Source organism: Struthio camelus, chromosome 10 (genome assembly GCF_040807025.1).
Source record: "Struthio camelus isolate bStrCam1 chromosome 10, bStrCam1.hap1, whole genome shotgun sequence".
Lineage (NCBI taxonomy): Eukaryota > Metazoa > Chordata > Aves > Struthioniformes > Struthionidae > Struthio > Struthio camelus.
Genome location: NC_090951.1, coordinates 18,929,720 through 18,956,612, shown reverse-complemented (window position 1 = coordinate 18,956,612; position 26,893 = coordinate 18,929,720). Strand labels below are relative to the sequence as shown.

At 35.3% G+C, this 26,893-nt stretch overlaps 1 protein-coding gene across 4 annotated transcripts in view; it reads right to left on the bottom strand.

Annotated features, from left to right (window-relative positions):
- Positions 1 to 26,893, bottom strand: part of FTO (FTO alpha-ketoglutarate dependent dioxygenase) — a 267,508-nt gene that overhangs the window by 198,112 nt on the left and 42,503 nt on the right. For all 4 annotated transcript variants that reach the window (XM_068955600.1, XM_068955601.1, XM_068955602.1 and 1 more), the window contains exons 2-4: positions 20,979 to 21,056; positions 15,140 to 15,791; positions 6,496 to 6,639 (exon numbers count right to left, since the gene is read on the bottom strand). In XM_068955600.1, coding sequence (XP_068811701.1) covers positions 6,496 to 6,639; positions 15,140 to 15,791; positions 20,979 to 21,056 — 874 coding nt within the window. The remainder of the gene's footprint in view (positions 1 to 6,495; positions 6,640 to 15,139; positions 15,792 to 20,978; positions 21,057 to 26,893) is intronic.

Sequence of the window (26,893 nt, the reverse complement as noted above, 5' to 3'; positions counted from 1 at the left end):
TTCTGACCAGAAAGAACTTTCCAAATCAAAGCCTAAATTGGTCACACACACGAAAGCTGTTCTTACTTAGCTGTACTAACAGCATAACATTGTGCCACTAGACACTATACAAACATGGAAGACCACTTGAGCTTCAGGCACCACAACTTCTAAATCAGCCTCCCAAAATCACTGACAATATTGTAAAGGGTTTGTTTGCATTCAACACAAAACACAGCCTTCACTGGTAACAAAACTTGGTGTCTGAATGCGGGGAAAAAAAGACCTTCAGATCGCTGTCTGAAGCAGAGTACCTAAGAAACACGGAGACTATTTCCTGCATACACGTATATGGCAAAAATCCCCATTTCTTTTAAATGGATTGTTTTGGTTTTTTATTTCTACTACTTTCCGCCTGCCACTTTCCAATGATTCATCTGCCACCTTAGGGCCAGATCCCATTATACCACTACTAGCTGAGGCAAGTCCAGGCAAGATTTATTAAAAGAAATTAATCACATGTATGATTGCGTACAGATGGTCAAAGCCACCTCGGAAAACAAAGTTATCAACTTGAAGTCTGTTTAAATAATTCGGAGGTCAGATGCAAAAAGGTTTTAACTTTACAGATGAAGTACTAAGAAGTCATAAGTATGTTTAGCAGATGATCTAATTACCTGCAAATGCATACAATTCTTTGACACAGAATCACCAGCTACAGAAACCTCAGATAACACACGTGTAAAACAGTCACAAAACAGAGTTTTTACTTAATACAGATCCCTATTTCTCTCACTTGCAGGAAAAAAAAAAAAAACCACTACAGTAAACAACATTTATGGTGCTCTACTGGCAGTAAACTACTGCCAGTTCACCCCTCTCTTACCTGATCCTGTTCTCCCGAGTCCCTGTCCCTGCTCTGTTCACACCGCACTGTGTACCTTCTTCTAATCAGCCAAATTATCTGGACACCAACAGCACAAACATCAACAGGATAAGGAAAGTCAGTGTCCCCATCTCTATGAGGAAACTATGCTAAATTCATAACAAATAAAAGATAACACAAAATAGTAAAAAAATTTACTTCAGAGAGAAGAACATTTTTTAGCTCAAGTTTATGAGACAATTTCTAAATAATATTCTTCAGGTTAACAATTTCTATTATTCCTATGTTTTACAGAACAGTATGCTACAACAGCATACTATAATAACAGTATAATGATCTTATCAAACACTATGTAATTTTTTTCTTGTGCTGCCTTATGATAGGTGCAATTAGTTCTTTTTTTCACATTAGAATCACAGTTCAGTCCTCTGTGGGCAACATATGGGTAGTGTAATATTAGTCCCGTGCTTGTATTTTCCTTTGGTCAAAAGGGTGGACTAATGGTTAAATATATGTGTACGTAACTGTAAGTATGTATACTAACTGGACTACTTAACTAACTGCTAGAGCAGAAGTAAGGTGACAAGCCAAAGCAGTCTCAAGGAAACAATGGCTGTGCACCTATTTACTTTCTTAATAATATTGCTGATTATTAAGACATAACAAACACAAAAAAGCAAGAAAAGAAACGAACTCTTTGCCAAACGTTACTGAAAGGAGTAAGGACTGAAGACCCAAAATCTTCATAGCTACTAGGTAAAATACATTTCAGGAAAATGAAAACCACAAGTTGCAGATTGTTCTCAGGGCTAGCAACACGGGTCTATATTCTTTTCTATCTTCTTATAAGTGTTCTTATTGACTGTTTTATTTATACAGTTTTCTTTTTGTCATCTATTTTGAAGCAAGTAACACATACAGTGGGATTAGAAGCACTGACAAAAGCTTTGATATTCTTATTGACCCAAATATGCACAAAAACAAATGTAAAACGCACTTGTGCTATTTATTTTTCTAACTCCCATTAGCAAATGAAGTTTTCTGATTTACTCTACTATAGTGCAATTTCCAAAAGCACTAGAATGTTTTTCCAGCGTTTCTAATTCCACTGGTATCCCGTTGCACACATACGACAGCACTGAAAGATGGCTTGTGACTGGCAAACTCATGCTAAAGAATGTAAGCATAACAGTAACTTTAAAAAAGGGAAGGTTACACAGAATACCATTTCACCAAATTTATCTGATTTTTTTTTTTTTTTAAAGTGAGATTAATGTAACTAAATGGTTTTAATACATGCAGGAGTGCACATGCTTCACAAATTATGTGGTATTCTCTGATGCAATGGGACGGCTGACAGAGATGACTGGAGACTACAGAAGCCAACTCTTCCTTCACCCATCTTCTAGCAATGCTTCCAGAGTAGAAATCCAAATCAATGTAATTTTACTGCAGGTATCTCGACAGAAAGCACCAGAAAGGCTATGTATCCTTCCTCAAGAAGCTAAAGGTCAATGGAATGTGTCTTGTACTACCTTCATAACAGAAAGCCAGAGAGATGATCTGGCCCTAATTAAGAAATATTTTTAGCTTTTAAACAAGAAAAGTGTGCACAAGCAAAACACAAAATGAATTAAAGGGTCGAACTAAAAAAGATGTCCAGGATTTGCCAAACTACATGATCAAAGTTTGGTAACGACAAATAAGTTTCTGGGGTTCGAAGTCTTAATAATCAAGGAGTATAGCATTTGGATTAAATATGGAGTCAAGAAAAAAAAAAACTCCAAGGTTAAAAAAACTCCAACACATTCAAGATGCTGGAGAGCAAAGAGGGTTCAAGTTAGTTTGTGGATATAGCAGTAGATTAAATATCTAGAAATAGTTTAATGAGCCACTATATACATGTGGAAGTGTTTCCATTAAATCTTTATCTTTAACCACAAACCAGCCTCTGCAATGTGTGCACCCAACTTCTGCCTGGTTATGAAAATAATTTTTGTATGCTTCTTGAACTATATTTTGCTGGGAGTGGGGAGGGGAATGAGATTCCAAGTTCATCTTCATGCTGTTTTAAAATCCTAACCTTCAAGCAAGGGTTTGATCTATGGGAAACAGCTGTGGAAAAGTAAATCTTCTCCCTTTGAAAAAGTCCAGAGTGTATTTTTGTTAAGTATGTTCTGAAGTCATGGTAGGAAAATTAGTGAAAATTGTAAATCTGTTTGCAAATCTGGTCGTGTCTAACTCTAAGACTAGGGTAAAGATTGCAATTTAATAGTAAGACCATGACAACCCTTGTTAAGCATGCTCTAGAGCAGAGCAGATGGGGCCCTTTGCTTACTTCCACGCGTTTTGGATTTATTGCATGCACCCAACACGTTTCATATTAGACACCCCTTGACTGTGTACTTGAGACAGCAGGGTTCAGTATGCACTTCCTCTGCAGACCAATATATTATTCTAAATTGGGCTAAAGTGTTTCCGTTTCATGAGTGATATAAAGTTCGGACTTGAGTTTTTAGGCAGCAGATTTGCAGTCCTTCACCAAATCTTTTTTCTTCATATTAAGAAAAATAAGTCTTAAAAAAAGTTGTCATACTGAAAGTTATTTTGGATTTTGTTTTTCTTTAAATCAAAATACATTTATATTATTGTAATAACTTGTCTTAAAATGGATGGATTTACCACCTCAGGTTTAGTATTAGCATGCATTCAAATTAAGGTTTGTTATTATTTCATCTGAAGAGGAGTATTGAGAATGCAGGCGTAAAGCTGTATTTTAAGATTTCATTTTAAGGAAATTCTACCAAGAATAACAAAGAATTTTTATAGAGCCAAATAAGAGAGGGACAAAACTATTATTAAAAAAAATATCCTAAAAACAAACCCAATCTTGTTGGTACTTCGATATACATATAGCTCAGGATTTACAAATGAGTTACTGTATTTGCACATTTGATATTAGAGTTTTCATGAGATTTGTGTGTACAATATTAGCAATTGGAGTATTACAGGTACACGAGCTGATAGGAGCTGACTTTTTAATTGTAAGTAACATACTGAACTTGACGTTTCAATATTTTGCGACATCCACGTAAAGTAAGCTAGCATTATACCACTTCAAAAATTGAAAAAACAGGCATGCAGTGACGCTCAGTTATTCACTAGAGCTACAAGAGTTGTGTGTGAGAATGGTAGTCAGAAAAAGTACACGTTCCTGCCAGTCAGTCCTTTCCACTTCAAGAGCAACTATCAGCTGATATCCAGAGCTGTAGTACTCTAGTCTTAATGTTACACATCCTAGATGCTTCCACACTTTACATGCAAGTGAGAAGACTCAGCTTCTGATGATGTTTCAGAATGTATGACGTGTAGAGGCACAAGATGAATGAATCTAAAATTATCTTCTTTACTTTCAGGTTACCTTTTAAAGTTTTCATATTTTACCTCTCAGATGGCATCCTCAAGATGCCTCCTCTTAAAGCAGTTTACAAAACATGATCAGTATAAAAACACACTAAAAACTCTACAGGTCCATTTATGTTAAGTCTCTCACTTCAAGTAACAGAAGCTGATAAAAGCAGTTCTGACATACCTACAAACCTAAGGGTCAGTTTAGGTTTCCAGTCTCTCTATCAGACTGTTGGCACTTAAAAAACATTAAAATAATAAATGTTTTAAATAATTGTGGAAAAATAATTACAAAGGCTATGGAAATGCAAAAGAGATTATCAAACACCTGGTCTACAGAACTCAAAACTGTAGCTCTCCATGAAGTATTAATGAGTGATTTATGTATCACCTTCAAAATAATGTTTACTATATCCTTTGTTTCCATCTAAACATGATCAGGACATTATTGTCAAATTAAGTAGCTTTCTGACCCATCCTCCATAACGAAATTCCACTAATACTTCAGTTACAGTATGCAAATTCCACTGAGGAATAAGAAACATTCTTACGATTTGGTAACTCAAGTTAACTATAATTTATAGAATATTGCAATAAAAATACTGAAGTTAAACACCTTGTTTCACTACTTGCTTTCTGTATGTGCTTAGCTAGCAAGGTTGATTAGGCACCAACTTTCCAGTCAGTAAGGATTACTGAACAAGATTGTTCATGACAGACTTGATGTTGGAAAAGCTATCGCACAAAAAAAGATTAATAATTCCCTTTGTAGGAATATTTAGACACCACCTAAACTTAACTTTAAGAAAACGTTTCAGTCTCCCTCCAGGCTGCTACCCTATACTCTTGCAAACGCAGAAGGGGGAGACATATCTGCATCACAGTGCCAAAGGATCTCACACGCTTGCTATCTTAGCAAATGATCTGTCTGAATACACTTAGGAGGACAGAGAGCCTAGTTCTTTTACACACAATACTTCATTGATGACAGTGCACAGGACTGGATGAGGTAACTAAGAACAAACCACAGGACATACATTTGTGGGCAGTCTTAAAAATTATCAGCTGTAATAAGTAAACCATGTTAATATTTATTGGGAGGTCAGAAGGTAAAAGCAGAAACATTCCAGCCCAACCAGTTGGCAGTAGAATAGGTCACCCTAGGGAAGTTCCATGATGTTCCACCTTCCAAGGCACAAAAGGGGAACAAACGTCCTCGCTCTTGAAGACATCGGTCAAGTCAAATCACTGAATAGGCAAACAAAAGGATTGTTCATGTTTTAGGCTATGTTATTTATAACTAAATTTCCTTAAACAAAAATCATAATGAAGAGAAACACAAGCCAAAAGAGCAAGGAATAGTTTTTGTGTCAATGAACCTTAGCCTCAAATCTTTTAATGGAAATTCACTGTCTGAGCTCAGTTGCTCAAGACAATGAGTTCAATTTAGTTTTTTTTTGATACTCCACACATGAGATATCGAGGGAGTATACATCCCTCTTGGAGTAAAACGGCTCAGTTTATTATGCTCTTGGTATAATCCCAATACTGGAAAATGGTATGTTGGAATATACACTTGGAAAAGCGAAGAAAAAGTGCCATGTCTAAAAGTGCCATGGTGACCAATAAAACATCCACAGATTAGCATCTCAAGAATCATGGAACCAGAAAGCTTTTAAGACTGCTACAGTCACAGCTTACATGATGGATAGCGAATCTATAACCCAAACTCAAGAACTGGAATAAAAAAAAAAAAAAAACCACACACACATACCCCCCCCCACCCACCCCAAGCATGTAGCTGCTCACTGCTACTCTGTGAAACTGCACTGAAAATAGAGAAAGAAATTAACTTCTACAAATATAAGGATGGGACAGAGACAGCTCAACTACTCACAACGGCTGGGGGAATTCTGCCTATGATCTGAAGCATGAGTTGAACTAGGAATTCTATCTGTACAACAGACAGAAGAAAGGCCCAAAAATAATGTTTTCATTTTTCAGCTGTGAAGTGAAAGAAACATTGGGAGAAAAAGGTTCCCAAAAATACACTGTGGATGGGAAAGGGTAGGAAGAATTTGTTATACATTCTAGCCAGATCTTCTGTCTTTCTAAATTAGGAGAGCCCTAACTGAAACCAATGTATGATAATTTACATTAAAGTAAGTGTCAGTTTCTGTATTTTCAACAGAAAGGTCTCCTTCCTAGCCTTTGAAAATTACCTAGCATCAAGTAGCAGTCTCCTTGGTGAAGTGGTATTGCTAATCCAGGCGTCTCTATGTCCCATGCTACCTTCAAACCTACATGCCAAACAGCTGGGTCTCTTCCCTTCAAATTCTGTTCACTGCTTTCTTCAACTGCAGAACCTTTAAAGAGAAGTCGGGGAGAACACACAAACAAATGAGACAAGATTAGAACCATAAGATACAAACGTTGGTTTAAAAATACAGTCTTAATGAAATCACAGATTGGTACAATGTTAATAAGCTTAAACTTTCTGTAATCTGCTCTAGTATAATCACCATCTCCAAGGTCAAAAGTACATAACATGTAAAACTGTCATATGAGACCAACAATTTTTTGCAATCAACTATATAAAGATAAAAACAATCATATGAACTATAAGGCAAAGGCAAATCAAGGCAAAAAGTTTGCACTGAACTCTAAAGCTTTTTGGAAATTCTCAGGTACACATAATAGGAATTTTATATTCACTTTTAGGCTTTTTTATACATTATTAAAACGATAGTAACAAGCATAGAAAAAAGAAAAAGATTGACAACAATGCCAATGTAAAAAATAGATAACTCTTAAAAGAATTTAAAGTCATAAATTGCAAAAGCATTTTATGAACAATTTCATTTGTTTACATCTTGTAATTTCACCAAACTATAAACTGAGGCAAAGTGAGGTGAAATCATTTGCACAAAGACGCTATCCAGACCACCAAAGCTGAGGCAAGAATCTTGGAATCGTATGTCATTCTTTTCTCAAAATTCTTAGACTAGTCAAACATGATAGATAACGTGCAAGAGCCAATGAAGCTTCAATATATTTGTCACAACACTTTTCTTATCATTAAGCTACATGAATGTGTTGAGCTGGAAGAAAAAATAATCCATTTCGTTGAAATAATATGTAAAGCTTAATTCCTCAGAACTCTTTTCAGAAGCTTACTTCACTGCATTATAAATTGAAAGATATAGTCAGAGTTTATAATAAGGTATTTAGAAGCTATGGCATAACAGTTTTGTGGCTAATGTAACAGAGCATTTTGACAGAGGGGGATGAAGCTTTAAAAAGCAGTTGGCACAGAACTACAGTCACAGGTTAGAAATAATCAACTGTATATAGCATGCCTAATTATTGCTTATAAGTTAGTAATTGTCTGGCTGTGTCCATTTCACTGTCCACTACAAATGTGCTTTTTGCATAATAATTTTTTAAAATTCAGTCCTCAATTACTTCTAAAACTAAAAACTAAAAGATTTATAGCTTTTATTATTCTATGCACAAATAAAAAGTAGCCTTGAACTCACGCTTTCAAAATATTCAAGTCATTCTTCTCATATGGATGCTTCAACATTTGTTTAGGTGGGAGAAGCCTTTAATAAATTCTAACAATTTTCTAAGGCAATTAAATTTTGCCTAATTCAGGAACCAGAGAACCAAAAGTCTCTCACAAAACCAACTTACAAGTTAGACAACACTCCTACTGTAAATTCAGTCCCTATATTCCCCTCCTTCCACTGCTGCTCTCATCCAACTGAAGCTTTGGCTCAGGATCAGCTCTAGGCCTTTCCATCAAGGAGCACACAAATGAGAAAACAAGAGCTAGCAAATACTCAGAAAAATCAATACTAAAGTCTTCCAGGGTCTTTCATATTTTCTGCCCTGTTCAGATAAATCGTAACTTAATTTAAGAAAAAATGCTTTCTGAAAACTGCAAATAGGATGGCTTTCAAGGCATTTTTAATGCAATACATCACGGATATTATAAAAAGAGGTAACCTTTGTGGGTTAACTCTGTCTGTTATGCTGCTTTCCCATTCACTTTGGCAGCAGCACTGTTCACAATATGGCACCAATAAAATATAGAACTACAATCAGAGACAGCAATTTCAATCAAAGTATCCTGGGGTCTCCTCATAAATCCAGCACCTTTGGAATGTGCTCGTTAAAATGACTTATTTTTTGCAGTTTGATAAAATTTTTATTGCTTAAGTACAGAGTTCAAATGTAGCTCACAGACCCCTTTTCTCTATATTCTCAATGACTGCACCTTATAATTATCAGCAGCAATTGAAACCGATTGCTCCTGCCATGTTATTTTGGCAACAAATGGAAGCAAGCTGCTACTAGCTTTTAAATGCAAGCTATTCCAAAGTGAGGGGAAAAAAAGACTCCTTAACATTTGTGGTATATATTTGGGTAGCACTGACAAACTTATACATAACAAGAAGTCATTATAAAATTCTGTATGTCACACCTCAAGCATGACTGAACACTGTATATTAGTTTAGATAATTATGGTTCCCATTTAAGTGAAAACATCTGGATGTGCCTAAACCATAGGTAATTTAGCATAAATCATGTGGTTCTTACATATACACAACACCTCCCATACAAACAGACCTTAAGAGCATGTATTTATTTTGGAGCAGACTATACTGACTGAAGTTGTTAAATGTTAAATTGTTAAAGCATTAAATGGAAATATAATAAAACTATCTGCAATTTTGAATCTTACTCAGTAAAGAGTTATAGAATTTGGCCAGCAGAAACCTCTGCGTTTGCATCTCAAATGTAATGGTCCAACCAAGTAACAAGCTTACCACAACATAACACTAATGACTCATCAAACTTGAAATTAAGGGTCGAACTGTGAAAGGGAGAACGTACTTGCTGAAATTTGGCCACAGCACTACACTTCTAACCAGATAGTTGAATTCCAAAGACATCCTAGCTCTTACACCACACCTTACTGGTTTTGGGTCATGGTTAGGTCCAAAATAACAGAGAAATTGTTTTCCGGCATCTAGTTTGGTTCTCGCTTCACAGCAAAGTAAAAGTAACCTTGAAAGATTTCTTTGCTATTTGGCCCCAAAATCTTCAAGAACAGTTTGAGAGTTTTTTGGCACTCTGAAACCTAACTGTTCCCTGTTTAAGTCAAATTTTAATGCCAAACCATATCCTAAATCTAATCTTAAAAATCAAATATGACTTCTTAAAAGACAGAATCACTTACCAACACACTATTAAAAACAAAAAGGTCTATAAACATCTACTTCTGTCATTAACTCCAAGTAACCATTGTTATATGAATATAGAACAAAGAATCATCCTTTCCAGATGGGAAAGTTGACCGTTCCAGAACATAAAAGAATTTAGGCACAACTTCATAATTTAATGAAACATATATATTGGAATTATTTTATACATAATTAACACAATACATTCCTCCTCTAAGCTAGTTTCCCTTAAAAAGCATAGTAGAAAAGACACACTATGAAAACTAAAGGTCAACAAATCTAACTCCTGTTGTTAGACAAAAGCAAAAATGAAATTCCACAATTAAAGACCTCTCTTTAAAAACAGAGCATGTTAAAATTATCCACCGTAGAACTGACGGACTCTGCCTTACCTAGTGGATTGCATTCTTGCAAAAAAATAACAACCTAAAGCATGCTGTCAGCCATTTCTATAGCATGAGATTCCCATAGCCAGATAGCTACTACAAGTTATGAATCTGAGGTGTAAATAACAGTGCAAACTCTGGATCAACAAAACCAATACTACTTTGACAATTTATTTTCAAGTTTTGTTTATAATTTTGAGGAAACAAAGTTCTGTGTTTTTGCATCATCAAATAACTTTTCGCAAAGCACTGAAAATGATCACACCATTTCTAAGCAGGTGTACTAAGCAGTCGAACCACTTGATTTCAAAAAAGCTGATATACAGCTAGGCTCTATCTGAACACCAGAAAAATTGCAGTCCATATTACCTCACTGTCTTCCATAGCAACTTACATGTGTTGCATGCAAGACAAGTGAAAAAAGCAGAGTGTGCTCTGCTTTTCAGTAGCTGGAGGGAAAGAATGAGTACCTACCCAGTTATTTCTTCTGCCTTACTACTGAAAAGCCATAGTATAAGAGGTTAATTAAATTGTACTAACATTTTAATGTTTGCTTGCAATCAAGATTCACAAACACAGAATCGAAGGATTTGCCAACATTGTTCTTATCAAGTCACATCTGGAATACAGTGTCCAAATATATCATGAACAAAAGCACTAAAACAAGAACAAGCAGAATTCTCCCATCCATACATGGTCGAGGGAGAATATTTAATAAAGCAGTGATAGTGTGGTCAGGAAAAAAAAGAAGTTTTAATTCAAATGATGATGATTTATTTTTAGGAAAATAGAGCTTCAAATCCATGACTTTAATGCTTATTTGGCTCATTAAAATTTTTTGAGCATCTCAGAAAATAACTCCAACTAGCTAGCACCTACAAATTACAGACCTGACCATTTCAGCCATCTATTCATTCTTTAAAAAGAATAAATATTTTTCCATGCAACATTTCTCTTCTTTTTAGAAGCAATATTTCTAATGCATTACTGACATTAGAAACCAATTAATATATTTGTTCTCATACTGTACAAATGACTACTCAGTAACGTCTATCTATTAAGCAGGATTTAAAGAGCAAAACTGGTCAATTATGGATTTAGAACGAATCCGATTCTAAACAACTTCTGTAGTTTTGCACCTTTTCTTAACTTGGTGAGGAAAGAAGCATAAATAGTGAATCTCTTTTATTCCCAATTACTATAGAAATGAGATGGCAGTCATGAGGTTATATAATGAAATGCTGCATCTAACACAGCAGCGTGGAAAAACATATAAAACCATTTTACAAAAGAAACCAAGTATTAAAGCTCCCTCAAGACCAGTCATTACTGCAGTTAATCACACGTTTGTTAAACCTTTATACATTACCTTGTCAGCAACAGATCCAGTTGTTTATTACTCCAAGAGATTTACACAGCAAGTACGTCTTACAGGCAACAAGCCAAACAAAATGTAGTAACGTATCTACTTGGAGGGAACTACTACTCCAACTTCAAACTCAGATTGATGGAAATCCAGATAAGAGAAAGATGGACGCTTCTGGTCACTACATGATTTTCCATCTCCTTTAAGCTGGTATCTTTACTTCAGAGAATGTCTTTATCACTGAAATAACGCTCCTGTGAATGATAATACAGAACTCAGGAGAACCTGAGGGAAAACTGTTCATTAAGAAATGCTCACGGAAAAAAGTCAGCTTTTGAACATGCTCTTATTCTAACAATATTTGGATTAGAACTTGGTTTTCTAAGGAGTGCAGAAAATAGGAATGGCTTATTAGCTCACTAGATTAAAATCCTGCACATCCCTATTACATTAAGGCTCCCACGTCATGGCAGAACTTTGTGAGCTACCTTGTTGTTAAAAATCCTAAACTGGTCAAAATTTGGAATCCCCGTTTCATGGTAAATTCTGAAAGTACAAATAAATCAATTCATTTATTAATATGTATAAACTTAATTCAATTATGTTAGAGACAGTATACTTCAACACACATTCTGTAAAGTATTCAATCTTGCATATGTACCTATGATTACCACTCATGTATAAACAGTATAAACACAAAAATTTAGCAAAATTTAATTTTAATGATAGATTATTATTACCATTTTATACCATATTTTAACCTAAGGTAATGTATTGTAATTTATTTTTTATTTTAATGCAAATAAAAGCAAAAATTATTCAGATGAGCATTAAACAAAATGTCTGTCTCATTTTGTTGTTCAAAATGTGCCTCAGTTGAAGCTGCTAGGAAATAGGCTGACACTCGAAACAAGAAAATAAACATTGATACTAATTAGAACATCAGTGTGCTCTAATATCTTTGTTGGCTCTCAAACTACTTTTCTACTAAAACCAGCTTCTACTGCAATTCATACTGATCAAAGCGTCAAACATTAAACTTTCATTATGGCATCAAACAGCGAACAAATGAACAAGAAAATAAAGTGTTTCAATTACAGAAGTATCTGCTTTAATATCATTTAATAAAATAAGGGCATATCAGAAATGATGTAAAGATACCACTTAAAGTAGAAAGAAATCCATATAATCAGAGCTGTGCACCCCTAAAGAGCCAGGCAAACAAACAGCTCCCATAATGCTGCCAGACTGCTTGACTTCTAGGGCTCTTGCTATTGAAAATCTGAAAACCTGGGGATTCTGCCTTCATGGCATGATATATCGGTCCTGGCCAGGAAGCTTTGAAAGCCCTCGCTTCCCTGTTGTGGGGGCTACCACAGGTCCTCAACGTCTGGAGTACTACACAGACCAGTGAGAACCCAAGGAATAGAGAGCTGACAGACAGTAACAGTATATTGTCCCAGAATATTACCAATTTATGGACATATTCTCATGAAAAATTGTTTCATCAAACAATTTCCGACCACCTCTACTCTTTTTTTTTTTTTTTGTATGTATAATTACTTTGTAATAGACTCTTTATATGATATAGAGGGAATTCATACTCAACACTAACTAAATGGATTAACGGATTACGGACTAATAAAAGATATTGATATAAAAAGCAAAGATATTTATGAAAAATGGGAACAGGAATCGCAATACGCTTCTCGAAAGGTTTAATAACAATCTTCAGAAATATATTGCACCTCTTCATACCTGAGTTATGAAGAGCTTGATAAGAGACATAGTAAATACGTGGCAGTTTCAGTGAACTGCAGAAACTGACACACGGAAAGTGGCATGGAACTGGAAAGAATAATATTATAAACGCTGATGAGTTTACAAACACCATCCTTTCAGAGGTATAAACAGGCAAATGAGAGCAAAATGGCAATCTATTTAATCCTTTAAAATCAAGTGGACTAATTAAACTTCTTGGATCACGCAGAAAACTTCAACATCCACAACAAGTATTTATTGTCACTTTAATGAATTTGCCATATTCATAACCTACACATGGTTTATCCATTTCCTGAGACTTACATATTAGTGGACTGACCCTAAATGTGGCTCCACTTTAGGGATGCACGATGTGCATCAGTAGCCACAACGTGAACACAGACATCCCTGAACTGTTTCCACCTGAAGGCGTACCGGTGAAGGTACCGCGTGGTGCTCAGGAGCCACGCTAAGCACCTTCAGCTCCCTTCAAAGTTCACGGAACGCACTCGAGCCACGCTCAAGAGCTATCAAGTGGCATTCAACTTCTTGCAGAATTAGCTCTGACTTTATAAATCATTTTCTTCCAAAAAGGTAAATAAAGTCTTCCTTTCTCTTTCATGTTATCTCCAGCTTGAGCTTCTCAAGATTGCCAGCTCCTGCCAAGAGATTTTCTACAATATATATCAGATTCAAACTTTTAGAATCATTGTAAAAACAATCACAAATACCAAGTTAGGCATAATCATCATCTTTTTAATGTAATCATTAATTTATTCATTTAAAAAATCCTAATTTTTCAAAGTATTCATGTCTACTTTTAAATACCTCAGAAAAAAAAATTAAGTATAAGTAATTTTTTTTGGACAAAAATCTTGTACTTCTTGGCAAAAAAAATATTAATTTCATATAAATCTCTAAACAGTAAATATAGCAAAGATCTCTTTTTAGTTTTGTCAATCAAATCCTGCATAGAATTCTCAGTGGCTTTAAGATTGAGTATAATTTTTACTTATCTACCATGCTGAACTGTTGAACACATACATACACATACAAAAAAAAAAAAAAAAAAAGTGGCATGGTTTTTAGCCAAAACATACAGAAGTCAGTGTGAATTCTTCCCATATTCTGAAGCAAACATCAAAGCATTTTTGGAAGGATCAAAAATCAGCTGTGAATTATGAAACATAAGGGGTCATTTGCAAATTCACATCAACTAGTTAAGTGTCTAAATCTTACGCTTGCAAAACTGGAATCTATTAAAAATAATATATCCAAGGCTCTGTTCAGAAACTGTTAGGAAAAAAAAAAAAGCCAAAAAATCATTTATGTTTTTAAATAAAGATGGGGAAGGTACTTTAAACCAAAAGAGAAATTACTTAGCGACTCCTCAACTACACGTTTTTCCACTTAAAACTATTTAAGCGTTTTTTAAATAACTAAGGGCCTGCAAAACCTGACATATGACAATTTTTTTTTTAATGGAAAAATTCCACCCTTCCCATCTACAGAAGTGCTAGCAGGTCCTCCACAAAACATACATTACCACTACAGCATGCCTACACAAAAAAAGTATATACTGCCCAGTAAATACACTTTTATACAAAACCAAACCAAAATGTTCTTTCCAAAGAAAGGAGAGCAATAAAATCAGCATAAAGCAGGAGCAAGTCTGTATCTGATAAATTACCCAATAAATACCATGATCTCAACTACAATAAAACATTTTACAAGACAGAAATTATGTACCTCTGTTAGCCTGAAATAGAGATTTGACAGATTTTGATTTCTTAGCTCTTAATCAGGAAGTTCATTATAGCCATTTTTAAAAGTACTTCAGAAACTACTGATAAGGCCATCTGCAGTCATCACAGGTGTATTTTGCATGGGTGTTAGTAGAAAGGCACATAGGGCTTAAATGAAAAAAAGACAATGTTCACTACCACAATGTATGTTCACAATGTATTCAGAAGCAAGTGAAAAACGTAGACTAGCATGCAGGTGTCCTTACATATGTACACACAGGGAAACATAAAACAGCTCCAACTAAAACATTTATCTCACTAGTGCAGCCATACTGTCCTACCTCCCCATCACTCACCTTCACAGCTGTAACTGTACACAGCAACCGTTGACCTTGCAACAAGATTCTCATCATGGTGCCAGCTCACTGCCATGTTCCCCATTCCAAAATAAGGCTCTTGTTTCAAGTACAGCATTTGTAGCGGATCCATATAATTTAATAAAGTCAAGTTAAAAGACGTTCTGTTCTTTAGACTTGTGTAGTCATCTTCTGATACGTAACAACTGCTTTGATCTTTTAAAACAGACCCTTTCTCCTTAATAGAAGTATCAAAATTTTGCTCCCTCTCTACAACAACAGTATCTTTGGTCTCAGAAGAATTTTGTCCTTGTAATGCCTGGATTGCTTCAATATGCAAATAGTCATTAAGTTTGATTAATGCTTTACAAGCATCATGTATCTGAGGACTCCAATATTTTATTTCATAACCCTCAGTAGGCCAAGGAACTGTAAATAATCTTGTGTTTAAGTACTTGTAAGTGCATCCCGGGTTTCCAATTAATATACGAGACACTGGGGTGACAAAATCTTTTCCTTTGATCCTTACAAGATCTTGAAAGAAACAACTGTGTTTTCTCAAGGTCAAAAAGCCTTCTTGTACCACTTGATGGAGCTCTTCAGGTACTGTATCAGATTTCCTGAAAATTAGTTTGGAATATTTGGTCTTCCACTAAAGGAGAAAACAAAAAATCCCAAAGAAACAAAATTACTCTTTTTACATGAGCCAAAATATGTCATATATTCAAGAACAGGTAAGGGTCAGCTGACAAATTATCAAGCATGAGTCTAGAATAGAAGTATCATCTAAAAGCAACTATATCGCATTAAAACTCTGTGGAATACATTAATCAGCCTCAGAAATATAAGGGCTGAGTAATTCCTACGAAGCTACGTTCCTATCCATATATCACAAACATAAAATTTGCCTTCGTATGGGATCCTCCTTGGCTACTCATTATGGTAGGTATGGGTAGGTTCACCCATCAGGTATGTTAGTTAGCCTTATCGCAGATAAAACACCAGCTAATCACATGAGCTCCATCACTGGCCTGGGCTCCTGGGCCCAGTTCTGTAGGAAGCAGAGACATGTTTAGTCTCTGGGAAGACAGAGAAAAGGACCTGAAAGGACATTCACAGCTTTGCGATCACATTTTTAAAAAGCAGTATAGATAAAGCTTGGAAACTGTTCATATCAATACAACACTTCCATATTCTTTCTTTGCTAAGCATTCTTTTGAAAGGATGTCAGAGCTTATGAAAGCTGCCAAACTTCTTAGCTTCCTGTTGAGTCAGCGCACATTTACACTTCAAGGGAAGTTACTCAGCACAATGTTGAACCCCTTGGTCTGCCCATACTTTCATCATTCAGGTTTAGCGGTTAAGACATGCATAGTCAGTCTAACTGCAAACTCTAAACCCATTTTTTAGGAACCCATTAGATAAATTGCTGATGTTTCATGTTGGATAAAAACATATGAAATGCATATATAAAAGCAATGTAAATCAAAAGAAAATATGAATAAACTTTTTCCTCAATAAATACTTGAATAGCCCCTTCCTAGATAGTAGTATTGTCAATACATTCTGCCATATCTTAAATTACTGAAACATTGAATGGTTTATGAATCTCACCAAGCTGGCTCATGCTACTTTTAATTTCAGTATGTTTCTAGAACTTTTTTAAGTTTGGCGTTTTCCAAACCTCTTCTACTAAACCTTACACAGGTAGTGTTCATTGCTTGAGCACAATAACAGAACACCAGCCAACGTGAATGAATTCTGAGCTGTAAAATATGCACAGAGTAAATGCTTTACAAAAATTATAAATCTGAAAGCAATTACAGAAGCACAGGCAGGGATGAAAAAAATCTTACAAGAAAATGCATATGTTAGTTATGAACCACTCAATCTTACAGTAAAGAAGGAAGGCCTGATTTTACAGTGAATCCCTTTTATAGGGAAAATGAACACACCTTTAAAGCAAATTGAAGGGAAAAAAAAAAGTGAGGCTCAGAGAAACATAAACCATAAGTTAGAAAATGCAGAAAACTGACCAAGGAAGTGAAAGACCAGTGGACAAGGAAATAAACTGCAATGAAATGTTTAGAATACTATAGGTCCATTATTATGATAGTAAGGAAGTTAAAATGTTTAATCAACAGCCATAAATATTTTTGACTGAAGAATTTTAAAGACCCAGTCAGGGTACTCTGCTAATCACTGACTCTGATTTTCCTTAATTCATGAATCTGAGAAAGTCCCAAATGACTGAAAAAGATTAATGCTGCATTAATATTTTAAAAGGGTAACTAGGATGTTGCAGGTATTTATAGGTCTGTTGATTTGATATTGATTATGGCACAAATAACAGAATAGCAGACACAGGACTGATTTAAAAAACAAACAAAAAAAAAAAATCAAAAAGCCCAAACCAAAAAGCCCCACCACAATTAATAAAACTACACATCAACTGCCATAGATTGCCAAAATGCCCTGATACAATTTTCAGTTATACATTCACCATATTTTGATATAGAAATAGAAGAGATCCACAAATTCGCCATACATTTAAAATAGACTAAAAGAATGACAAAATAGTTCCCAGAATGTTTTTTTTTTTTAAACTTTTCAGATAGCCTAGTTAAAGGACACAAAACACAGACAGATACAGGATATGCAAACCCTATTCTAAAAAATAAATAAAAAATACGATTCTGGCAGACATCATCAGAACATACAAACTCCTCTGTTGAATCTGTGGGTAATGCTTTTGAGAGGTGTACAAAGAACAGAATACTGAGCAGTAACAAAGAGATGTCTCTTTTTGTATATAGGACATACTCAGGGCAGATTAACCAATTACCACATCATATATTCTATTACGGCAAATTTTGAGAAGCCATTCTTATTAAATATTTTTAAATCATTAAAGCATTACATTTTACATGTTGTACTTAAGATTCTACCTTAAAACAAACAAAACAAAACACCAAAAACAAATAAAAAACAAAACAAAAACAAAAAATATATTGAAATCTCATAAGAAATCAGGAAGCGAAATACATTTCAGACATATCACATGAAAATAGCTTGTTCTTTAAATTACCAGACAGTAGCTGTGCGATGTTCTACGTAAGTAAAGCATTAATAGATCAGACCGCACAGTAAACGCTGGGTTCACACTGGACACCCTGCTGTTTTGAGGGGAATAAGCAAAAGGGGAAAAATCATGTACTGTGTGCTGTAACTCTGACAGCAAGTATTAAAGGTCAGTTCACTGCCCACGCTCTTTAAAGTAGTCATCTGATTGGCAATCACAGGATAGAAAAAGAGTATCTGAGGTTTAATTTTTCATATGAATGTTTCACACACATACTTAAAATATACCTATATGTTTGCATCTAATGCATCGAGGCCACTCAATACAGAAGATGACCCCAGAGGATGACTCAAGTGATGGAAGACAGATGGAAATCAGCAGTGAATAGCAAACTGACAATCTCTGTTTTCATGATGTAAGGGCATTTCAGATATTTGTGAATTGCTTTTGTTAGTATGATTTTTTCCTGTTATTTCTCAAATTCTTTTCATAAGTTGGCTTTAAAAAGGGACTTTATAGTGTTTCAACCTATGGTCTGAGGTTCATTTCTAAAATTCTTCATCAGGCAAAACACACATTGAAGAGGAGACCAGTGGAAGTTTTGCTTGTGGTGGAATTTCTTAGTTTCGTTCAGACTGCACATTTCCATATCTGTACATACATGCTGGTTTTGAAATCACGTCCTACCTAAACTTTCCAATGTGTTCAAAGCACGCTACTTACAAGGAGAGAATCCTTAAAAGAGCAAGGCAGGTCTCTCCAAGAAAGACAGACTATAAAACTGAACTTTACCACTTCGTTGTATGTGATATTTTGTTTATTTTGTTGTCTTCCAGCTCTCATCCTTCTTTTCTTCTCCACCTCCATGATACATTTAAGTATCATAGAACCTGTAATATCTACAACTGTAATTAAAGCAACATTTCATAACCATCATAAGATTTTAAAAGGTGTTTGTGATGTTTATGATTATTAAATATATGTAGAAATACCTAACATATACACAAACACTATACATAAAGGGTAATTTTAGATAATGCAAACAGAATTAATCAAAACCTTATTAAGGTTTGAACAGGTTTGATTTCAAACTTGTTACCATTGTCTTCTATATTTAGATGTTACTGATACTGAGCAAAGGAGATGCCACTTGGACAGCTTCAGCTCTGTCTTCTCCTTTCCTGCCTAATCTACAACGCTATGCAAGTATAAAGGGGGAAAAAGGTACAAGATGCCGGGCATAGCAGCTCTTGGCAACTACAGACATAAAATAAGTTAGCAAATAGGAGGGGATACAACAGGATAGGAAGAGATATAACAGGACAGAAGGAGAGAACGGTCAACTACTTGCAGCTTTAAAAGGGGAAGAGCTTCTACTTGAACATTGATTTCAGACTGAAAAGAATATCACTTCCCCCCTTGCACCTCCTGCTAAAGAAAAGATCATTCACAGTTCTGTCAAGCTCTTCTATACTCTTCCTTGCCCTCTTCCACAGAAGTACTTCTCTGGTTGACAGCAGGTTGTATCTTCTATATTATTGCTCTTACAGCTGTTAAAGATCCCAATCAAGAACTTTATTCTGTTACATTCAGCTCTGTAAGAATACAGAGAAAACTATGCTTTTTCTAAGCAACTCATAATCCAAATGAATGAGAAACGTGAGGGAAGTATACAGATTGCTCAGTATCACGGTTGTAATCCTATGGCAAAACTGCAAATTGAATTCATGCTTCTGAGTTCCATTCCAGTGCCTGACCCATAAACACATCTTTCCTTTTCTGTAGTGTGGTGTGTGCTAAACTTCTCTTTGCCTTGGGCGATTGCAAGAGAGACATTCGTCCTTGCAAGGAGTCAGTCCTACTTTTATGCTACTATATACATCTTTAAGTCATGTGTCAATACAAGAAAGACGACATATCGATAATGGAGTATGCTCTAGCTGTTCAAACTAAGATATTCTTTCCTAGGCTTTTCATCTTACTGTGTTCTGATTGGATCTGATTGAACCTAAAATCCTTTCCATGTGTTTTCTAGCTGACCTGAGGAGGGTCCTAGATAGATGCACCATATTACTCTACTTTTTAATGTTACTCCTCCATGTATTAATTTGGCTTATTTGATTTGAGGCATGCATTCTTGTTTCCACAGTTTGCTTTCTATGTGAACTCTTAAGGGCTATTTAAGTAGAACTAAGCTACAAAAAAAAATCTGTTAATATTTTGCCCATTTTGCTAAATCTGAGCTATAAAGAATTCTTTCCACACGAAGGTTGCAAAAACCTTAGAAGAACAGTGATAGGTATTTTATTTCAAAAAAGAATAAACTGTGATTCACCGGTATACAAGTCACATAGTTACACACCCAGGAAAATATAAAAGCAGACTTTTTTTTTTTTTTTTTTAAACTCCTTTAACGTAGATTTTCATATCAGTGAGTATCAATACTTACTGCTATAGCTTCCAGGACAGAGGTGAGCTAAAGACTGAGTTCCAAAATCTAGCATTAATACCCAGCACAAAGTCCTAAAAAAGGATGAAGTTCTAGAGGTCTTACTAGAGTTCTTACTTCATTCTAGAGGTCTTACTTCACATAATATCACAAAGTACATCATCTTTACCGGCCATCTGGAGGAACTAGAAGAGTTAACGTTTTATTCATATCAACTTTCATAGTGTCTCTTCAAAGGAAAATTTGTTGATTAATAAAGCAGAAAATTTAGTTTAAAAAAAAGTATAGTTGAAAGAAAAATACATTACCAACTGATGGAAACCAGCATCTCCTGGTGTCATATATGGAAGCCTACTCTCTCCAAGCTCTTCAAGCAGCTTTTTTTTCTGTTTTGGGGGTAAAAATCAAAACACAAAATTAGACTAAAAATAAGATGAAAAAAGTTAAGTATTAAACTAGTTATATTAGAAAGACACAAGCATGTGAACTTATGCATCTTACTAGCCTCAATTCTTGAAAATTAAATAAGGAAAACTGGTTGCAAATTCAAGGAGCTCTTCCACTTATAAAGCAGCAATTCAGGTTCGGTAGCTTCAGAGCACATGAGTATTTTTCCTCCTAAATTCTTCTTTAGGAAAACGTCCTTGCTACACTGAGGAAAATCCATCATGGTCCAATGTCCTGCATAACTATGCCTACTTTATCCCTTGCTGCTCATTTCTTATTTCTTACTCATTTTATTTTCTACTTCAACTTGTGGATCCAATGAATATTATATGCTAATATTATGAAAATTATATGCTAATATACTGCATATTCCAAAGCTGTAACTCTTCTATACTATAAAAAGTTGCTACAATTTTATTACATATAATCACTGAAAATATTAGATTATCTTTTTAACCTGCAAAATAAAACATATCAACTAAAAAAAAAAAACTATATTTCAACATAGACTCACAACTGAGTGAGAAAGAGGGAGAAAGAAGAGAGATTCTGACAATCTCTGTCAAAAAACAGCCTCTTGGCAAAAAGTACACAACACTAAAATGCACTCTTGTGTATAGGTAGTACCAGCTCCCATTTGATTGTCAGATCTGGCTAAGTGTTGCTCCTCAGCTTGACGTACAGTCTAATGCACTCAAGTGGGCGGTTTAACACACTGCTCATCTCTTATGCAAGAAGCTGTCACACAAATGTCAAAAACATCAAGCTACTCACAAATATCTCCAAAAAGTTTAAAAAAAAAAAAAAGAGTCAAAGATCTAGCTATAACAACTGCCTCTAGACTAAGTCGAAGGACGTAATAAGCATTGCTTATAAGCGCTTCAACAGGTAAACCTGTAAGTTTTATAGTACCAAAAATGTCATTACTTGAAGGTACTGGGTATCACAGAAAGTATTTTCTCTAAATCCCAGTCCTACATCTTAGAAATCTTTATTAACAGGAGGATAGTTCATTCAGATATCAGCATTATGTTTTTTATGCTTTACAAGGCAATGCAATTTCTATACACAGACTAGCAATGCCGATACATGAAAAGACAATCTTATGTGCACCAATGCTGTAATATCATCACGCACTGTACACTGCTCAGGAAATCTGGTATGTTCTGCACCTGTGCTGTCAGAGGAGAAAATATCTGTAAATACCTTATTTCATAAGCTGCTGACTGTTAACAGACCTGTTATATTTGCTTTTGATAAGTGGAATGAACGCCAGAAGCACTAACACCCGATTTTAGAATGTACAATGAACTTCCTGCAGACATTATCAATCTCTATCCACTTATTAGTAATAAATGAATGTACTAATGAATGCAATGGTTGGTTGTAAAATTCACTAAATATAATAATAAATAATAGGTAAGCACTCTATGTACTTTTTTTGCCATGAAATAACTTGTAAAAAAAGTAATGCACATTTGTTACAGAGGAGAAATAATAGAAACAGAGCCAATGCACATATAAATTCACAAGCCAAATCATAGTTATGTTACAGACACATCGGTTTGTTTTTTTCCGATTAAGTGGTCTAAGGGAAAGACGGGGCTTAATGACGTTTTCTAGCCAAGGAGCTAAACAGCGTAAGACAAAATTCAATATATAGGCTACAAAGGCTAGTGAAGGTCTCAGTGTTTCAAATGCAGAATTCCCACTTAGTTTCACCATCAACCAAGTGATAAGACAATAGTGTTCTTCCAATTTGCAGATCATTGTTTTGCCTAGAAACAGTATTGAAAACAAATTTAAGGCTGTAATGTTGCAACAATTTCTAAAGCATAAAATATCTGAAAATAGTAAGCAACAAAAAGTTATTTTTCCAGTACTTAGTATAAAATGCAGTGAGAAATTATGTTGGTCCACTCAAGCAGATTTAAGTCAGTGCAAGTAGGATTTGCCTCTAAAATACAACCCTGGGCAGTTTGCTGCCCTGCATTTCTCATGTATTCAGAACGCTGCTGGGGAAAACATCAGCTTCGCTACACCAAGTAATCTCTCTGGACCTGGAGTAACATCCCATACAGATGTAAAACGTCGGTCACACAAGCCCAAGGCATAGACAGATACAATGCTGCCTACAAAACATTTAGAGATGTTGGCTTTTAGTTATACAACAAACATTCACTCTAATGAGTAATTATTCAAACAAGTAGATGCCCGAAAGCATGACCGTTGCCCACTCTTCCGGGAAGGCCCATCTGATTATTCCCCAAAAGAATTTTCTGAAAAGACTGCATTTTGAAACTTCTGACCAGCACATGCCCAACCTAGGCAGGGATGCAAGCAATCTTGTTTTCTCACTTTGAGTACTTAGCTACTTTTGGCATAAAATCAGCATTATGCAGAACAAAACAAAAGATAATCCCACTACAAAGAAGATGCACAGAAGAAAAAAATTCAGACAAAAACTGAGTAACTTGAATATTTTATTGATCTGTTGCATTTATCTTCCTATTTTCTGTTTAACACTTCTTACAAATCAGATAATCATTATTTGCAAGCATTTCATATACACACCACACTAGGGAACAACCATTTTTTTCTACTCTGCAGATGTCTGAGAACTGGCTGCAGCCTTAGCTCTATTTTTTCAGAGCGCCTAGTGATAGCGTTCTACCACTGCTTCAGCAAACATACACCAGGCAAAGCATGACCGGCACATTTACTCCATCCCCATGATGGGAACAACAGAAAACACACTCTGGCTTCTCACATCATTAGTTCCCTCATAGCCTAGTCAAGAACGAGGAGCGGGAAAAAGTCCAAAAAATATAAGCAAATAATGAAATTAAACAAACACACATACTTTCCTAAAAAGAACTGTATATAAATTTTCAATCTAGATTTTATTAAAAAGTAGTTTTAAAATAGTTATTCCAGGTTTGGGTTTTTTTGATTTAATGCAAGAGTCCTAGGATGTTAAAAAAACTTCCATTTTGTTATGATGGTTCCTTGAAATACGGTAATTAACATAATAGACTCTACAATGCAATTAATTCATGTCTAATAGTATTTCAGTACGTATACTTAATGTCTCTTAAGTTTACTTTTTCAGTTCTGTAACTGCTGAAAAAAAATATTTGCACTAGTTTGCCTGCTACAGAGCACTACCAGCAAAACAATTCTGCGTACTCATATACATTCTTCCTTGCAATACAACTGAATTTTCTGATTCACTACCTGACTCATGTTACAGTCACCTAAAGCCTCACCTAGTTGCTGCCTTAATTTTATTCGATCAATGATTTTTTTTAATATAGCAAACATTGAAAAATGCTCCTCATTTTTACTCTCTCCCATCACCAGCAAGCTTATAGCAAAAAGAGGTAAAAGAAAGCTGAAAATTTTAACTAGGTTGTTTTACTTATCTCATACGTAGACCGGACAAATTCTTATTGGCCCAAAAGGAGGAAACAACATAGTACTAGAGCTGAGTGCAAGAGGAACATCTAGCAGCTCTGAAACATGGTCTCTATTCTCACAGCCTACAAAAGGCTGTCTGTGTTAACTCCTTTCATTAGAAGTTTGTAATGGACTGGCTAATTTTTCAGTGTCAGAAAGTTTTGTTAACTTCCTGCTGCAACTTTTACACTTTTGAGAATACTGACTCAGGACCAGATTTAGTAAAGCATGCACATTTAAGTCTTCTCATCTTCTGGGCAATCCAATGAGTTTGCAGAAATTTTTGGGGCAGCCTTCAAAAAAAGGGCCTGTAATCAAAGCATAGGAAAATATCTCCATCTTCATACTGTCCTACCTGATACTCTTTTGTCTTCCCAAAGGTTATCATGGTTAGCTTCACTCTTAAGAATACGCATTTTCATGAAAGAGAAAGCTCAGAAACAAACCTTGGACTTTCTACAAATCCTTCCTTTCTATTCACTTTTTCCTCATGTGAGGATGACACATATTAGGGTCTGTCTCACTCTTTTACTCTTTCTTTTTTAACTACTGTAATAGAACATGGATTTTTTTCAGGCCATGCTTGAAGAAAACATTATATAACTACATTAGGTGCCCTGAAGCTCTCAAAATTTTTAAAATTAAAAAAAAACACCCTAAAACAAAAAACACAATACGAATACAGTTACAAAAACTTAAGGCAGGAATGTTGGATAGTTACAAATTTTCAAGTCGATATTTTATTAAACCACAAAGTTTTACAAGTGTTAGCTTCATAGCAACCAAGAAGCAAGATCATTCAAGTGACTCACTAAATCCAGTTATGTCAGAAACGAACTTAGAGTAAGAAAAAATATATTCTAAATGCACTATTAAAGTTTTTATTTTTCAATTATCATATATATATTAGATTTCAGAAAATCTCTCTTCAGATTATCTCTATAAACTCCACTCATTAAAAGATCTTAAGGGACTGGCCAATTCTGCAGGGCCATTTGAAAGTTACATTTCCAGACTACCCTTCATTACACTGGGACTTACCAACAGCCTTGTCTGTGCGACACTCCATCTATGATCCAGCTTGTCAAAAATACTGACAGATATATGACTACCCTGTACTTTGCATACTATAGCTTTTTTCCCCAGTAATCAATATTGTTAGAAAGTCTTAAGATTATGCCCATAGCTGTTTCCAAACTGGTTCCCTATACAACATTTCAGAATGCTAGTTATTTAATGTAACCACTGTGCATCTCACTGTCCCACCGAACAAACTAGTCCAATTTAGAGTACTACGATGCTGTTTAAATGATTCGGTCACAAGAAAAATTTATCATGAACAGCCTATTGTAATGCAAAAAGATCTCAGGTCTAATACCAGTATTTGCAACTGAGCAGCTGTCTAAAGAGTGTTTGATATTCTTTCTTTCTAAGGTACTGTTCGGCTTTGCTTACCAATTTCAACCTCTCTTACCCTTTCTCGTAAATCAACAGGCACGGATTTTGGTTCCCACACACATGCACACACAAAGACCAGTCATGCATATGCACAACATACTTGACTGATGTAACTGAACTAAGCTAATTTATGCATTGAAGCAGCTTAGCAATGTGTGAAAAATGTCTTTGCTACCAGTATCCCCTCTCAGAGGCCTGCCTTGATACATTAAGGGCCCCTTAATTGTTGTTTTAACCTACAGGAACACTGTTCTGTTGGCCGGTAGCTGTTAATGAATCAGGATAGGCAATTTTCTTACCCAGTTGACTGTCGATTGGTCACACATGGTTTAGTACTTTAATTATAATAGAAATTTGAAATGATAAGTCATTCAAACATAGCCTCTTTTTGCCAACAGAGTACTCCTCAGTCTCTCCACTGTACCTTATCTATAAACTTCCACCATCACTGCGAGCATCTTGACGCCATTGTCCATTTCTTGTTCCCACCCATCTGCACACCCCCTCCCAGCAGGTACCCACCGGTAAATGGGTCAGCTATATTAGGCGTGAAGAAAGAATATTGAAACTTTGGGGAAAAACGATGATCAAGCTTCAAATGAACCTCTAAACTCTTAGTCTTCCCTTCATGTACATTTGGAATATACATGCGAACGCACGTAAAGAAAATTACAAAAGGACTAATTTTGGATCAACATGATGTTTGTGAATCATGAGGAACAAAAAGACATTGGACCATTTTTACATCCCATTCTTTACATAATTTCATTGAAAAAACAGTCAAATGGAAGCCGAGAAACCACATTTCTTAACCGAGCAGTACGTAATCAACTCATCTCCAGAGAACCAGATGACAAAC